Source organism: Vigna angularis, chromosome 6, assembly GCF_016808095.1.
Source record: "Vigna angularis cultivar LongXiaoDou No.4 chromosome 6, ASM1680809v1, whole genome shotgun sequence".
Lineage (NCBI taxonomy): Eukaryota > Viridiplantae > Streptophyta > Magnoliopsida > Fabales > Fabaceae > Vigna > Vigna angularis.
The window spans coordinates 29773253-29777110 of NC_068975.1; the positions used below are offsets into that span (position 1 = coordinate 29773253).

The window sequence follows — 3858 nt, forward strand, 5'->3', positions numbered from 1 at the left end:
ATTTTTAAAAATTACTTAAAAGAAAAAATTTATTTACACAATATTACTTATAATATTTTTTATTTAAATAACTAAAATTTATTTTATCTATAGTTATATTATATCTATAACTATGTAGACTGTTTTTTTCAATTTTATCATTTTAAATACTATTAAAATTTAAATAATTATCAATAACAATACATAAATTTTACAAAAATATAACTTAACATATTAATTTAATACTATTAGGATATTATCATCTACTACTGTAATATTATAGATATTAAAAAAATACGTAAAGTCATTATGTATAAAACTCATTTCATACCATGTTGTGGTTATAAAAAATATTGTCAATGTCTAATACACTTATGAGAATATTGATTCAACATTTTATCGTCTTTTTTTCTTAAATAATGAAAAAAATGTCATAATCAATACGAAGAACTGAAGAAAAACATTGTAATTTGATTGTGTAAACAAGTCATTTTTTGTCTTTGTCTATGATTAATAAAATAAGTTATTTTTAATTTTTCTATTTAATAAAATTCATATTATATATATATATATAATGTTGTCGTACTTTTAGACCACAAAATTAAATATAAGTTTATATTAAGTAATAGAGTAAACTATAATGAAAAGTTCTATTTTTTTCCAAATTATACACAAATTACAAAAAAAAATCACAAATAAAACTATCTGTTAGGGAGTGTACAATTTCTATAACCTAAAACTGCGCTTAAGTTACGTAAAAGAAGCATTACAACTTATAACAAATTATGTACAATTTAAGATAAAACAGAAAACCTTAGCCATATTTGTACCAGAAAGGAGAAAATAAATAAATCAGGTGAAACACTACAAATTGATAAAAATGAGACTAAATATATAATTATTTAAGAGAATAAAAATCAACAATTAATTGTACAATTTCTATAATCTATTAGAAAAATAAAACGAAAAGGGCCATTTAAAACATCTACATCAACTTCATCGTTTTCAACCTCAGTTTTCTCTTATTCTATCGAAGACACCACTTCTAGTTTAATTTAAAAACACTAGTGTAAATGAGAGAAAGAAGTTACAAAAATATAAATCAAACATTTTTGTATTTCAAATATAAAATCAGTTACAACTCAACTTATAACTAAAGTTTCTATTAAAACAAATTACACGTATATGCATGAACTGTAATTTACTCCTTACATAAAACGCCAAGTCTTTTAAAAATGATCAAAGACTATAAAATTCAAATACAAATTATTGAACCTTAATAAGAAACTTGAATCAAAGAAAAAGTTAAAAAAATTCTCGTAGGAGTACAACCTACCTGAGTAAAACAATAATACTTCATAGAATAATCTTGGAATTGAATATTACCTTACAAAAACAATTACTTGAGATTACCTTACACAAATAATTATGACAACAAAAAGTTGAGAATTTTACTTTACTAATAGCAAAGGGTAGCCCTGAACTCTAGTTGTCAAAATGCAATGAATTTTCTGGATGATACTAAAATTTTAATTAAATTAAAAACAGCTTCCACATATCAGATTTCAAAGCTATGATCCAATAACAAAATTTCCTCCAGCAAATTGAAAGGTAGTTCGATTGGTATAAAGTGGCAACAAAAAAATTAATAGACACTAAAAAGACTACTCAGTACTTAACAGCGGCAAGAATATCAAGTTGAGGACCGAGTTTCTCATCAGCAATCTTCTCGGCTTTCACCCTCAATTTGTTGAGCTGCTTCTTTCTCTCGTAAACCAACTCTGCCTTATCCTTCCTCTTCTTCTCCAACTCCTGTGAGCAATAATAAAACAATTACTCAAATAACCAAACACATCTAATTTGAAAAGGCATAACATTCACACAACTAAAGCACAAATTTTCCATCAATCACTTTTCATGCCCTTCAAGATTGAACAAGACAATTTTTTATAAGCAAGTACATCATATTAAAAATTAATAACTATAGTTACCTATATTCCAAAACTCTCCTATTGGCACAATCATAATAATCACAATATTTGGTAGCAATAAGCAACACTAGATAAATGAAAAGTCCACCCACATTCCCAAACTCCATATTTGCCCTATCACAAGATTAATTAACAACAGCTAAATAATCATAATATTTGATAGCAATGGGCAATACTAGATAAATGAAATGTCCACCCACAACCCCAAACTCCATCTTTGCCCCATCACAAGATTAATTAACAACAGCTAAATAGCAAACAAAAATATATATTCTCCACACTAGGCAAGGAGATCAGATTAGAAGTATTCCAATCGCTTTTACAAAATACAAAATTGCAACTAGACCATAAGTTCACAGAGCAAAAACTTACCCTGATGGTATCGTAGTAGCTCCATCCAACTTCAGATGATAACCTGCCCAGCACACAATACTTGTGTCCTTTCTGAAGTCTCAAAACCCTGATTCCAATTTCCATCAATTAGCTCAACGTCCAAAATATAAACAACACCATTAATTCAATGTACTTTAACAGGCAAGCCCTAGCAATATAAGGATTTTCCACACTTGCATCCAATTATAAATCAGAATACATGGTACGTTCATTAATTGCCACAGGAAAAAACCCTAATAGCATATCATACAAAGAACAAGTATGACCCCTGGCTAATACATGTACAATTAAAGTACGACACGTTATAAAAAATCACAAAAAAACATAGTTTAGGAGGATAAAAGACATACTTGAGAGCGTCAGGAACAACCATTCTCTTGGTCTTGTCATACGGAGGAGGGATCCCCTCATAAACCTTCAAACGATCAAGAGCAGCTTCCCCACGTTTTGTCTTGTGCGGTATCATTCTATAAAACACAATACGAAATTTTAAAACCTCACACAACGAATTAAAACAAAGACAGTAGAAGCTGACCTTAAAAGCCCCGAGCATAATCATAAGTTTTCGTAAAAACAAAGAATAAAGAAAAAGAAAGAAACATTTGAAGAGAGAGAAGTGACAGACCCACGAACGGTACGCCAGAAGATCTTGGCGGGGGCGCGGAAATGAATTGGGCCATGAGAAGGTTTGGTGTTCATGCGTTTGCGCAGGAATCTCATGTACTTCATCTTCTGCCTCACGAGGCCGCCGGAGATGCAGATCTCTTCGCACCGCACCACCACTACCTTTTGGCCGTTGAGAAGTTCTTTTGCCACAATGGAAGCAAGTCGACCCAGCATGTGGTGCCGTGCGTCAACCACCACCCTCTTCGCGCAGATTCCCGAACCTGACACCATCTTCACTTCACCACACAACACAACGGCACAAACCCTTTTCTCTCACGGTGCCCGGTGCTTAAGGAGGAGAACATTAGGGTTTTTGAAGTTGCCTCTGGGCTGTCATTTTGGGCCGAGCCCAACTCGCTTAGCATACTTTTTATGTAACTAATTATCATTTAGGTTTTTTAATCCCGTTCAATATAAAAGTATCAAATTTTTATATATAGTGTTTAGGAATGTGAGAAATCATCTTCAACCACACCTAACTATTACCGTCTTCTATATAAATATATCTTTTAATAATTTTAGAAATTTTTCTAGTAAAAATAATAAATATAAAATGTTTTGCTACAATTTATGGTTGGTACAATATCCATGGGTGTTGCTCCCTCCACCACCATCTTGTACTTCCTCCACCTTCCCACATTATTTTAAATACAATTATATCCTTAAGTTAAAAAGATTTTTACTTTTACCCTATTTTAAATAATTTGAAACCCTAATTTTATTTTTTCAGCACCCACCCATGGAACTCTCTTCCATTTTCCCCATTTTCGTTTCACCTCTCCACCTCCCGCACTTCCATTTCTTTTTCTTCCCAGTTTTTTTTATTTGA

The 3858-nt window shown here is 31.1% G+C and overlaps 1 protein-coding gene across 1 annotated transcript; it reads right to left on the minus strand.

The window, feature by feature from the left end:
* Positions 1 to 1486: 1486 nt before the first annotated feature.
* LOC108341834 (60S ribosomal protein L13a-4) lies at positions 1487 to 3329 on the minus strand. The gene is made up of 4 exons (XM_017579487.2): positions 2989 to 3329; positions 2714 to 2830; positions 2343 to 2430; positions 1487 to 1791 (listed from the first exon to the last, which is right to left on the minus strand). The coding sequence occupies exons 1-4, from the start codon at positions 3258 to 3260 to the stop codon at positions 1648 to 1650; spliced, it is 621 nt and encodes a 206-aa protein (XP_017434976.1). The 5' UTR covers positions 3261 to 3329; the 3' UTR covers positions 1487 to 1647.
* Between the last annotated feature and the right edge of the window lie 529 nt (positions 3330 to 3858).

Excerpts from the sequence above, each read along its gene's own strand:
- LOC108341834 (XM_017579487.2), bottom strand. The coding sequence starts at position 3,260 with ATGGTGTCAGGTTCGGGAATCTGCGCGAAGAGGGTGGTGGTTGACGCA. Across the intron at positions 2,831-2,988 it reads TTCTGGCGTACCGTTCGTGG|AATGATACCGCACAAGACAA; the intron begins GTCTGTCACTTC and ends TGTGTTTTATAG. Across the intron at positions 1,792-2,342 it reads GCTACTACGATACCATCAGG|GAGTTGGAGAAGAAGAGGAA; the intron begins GTAAGTTTTTGC and ends TATTGCTCACAG.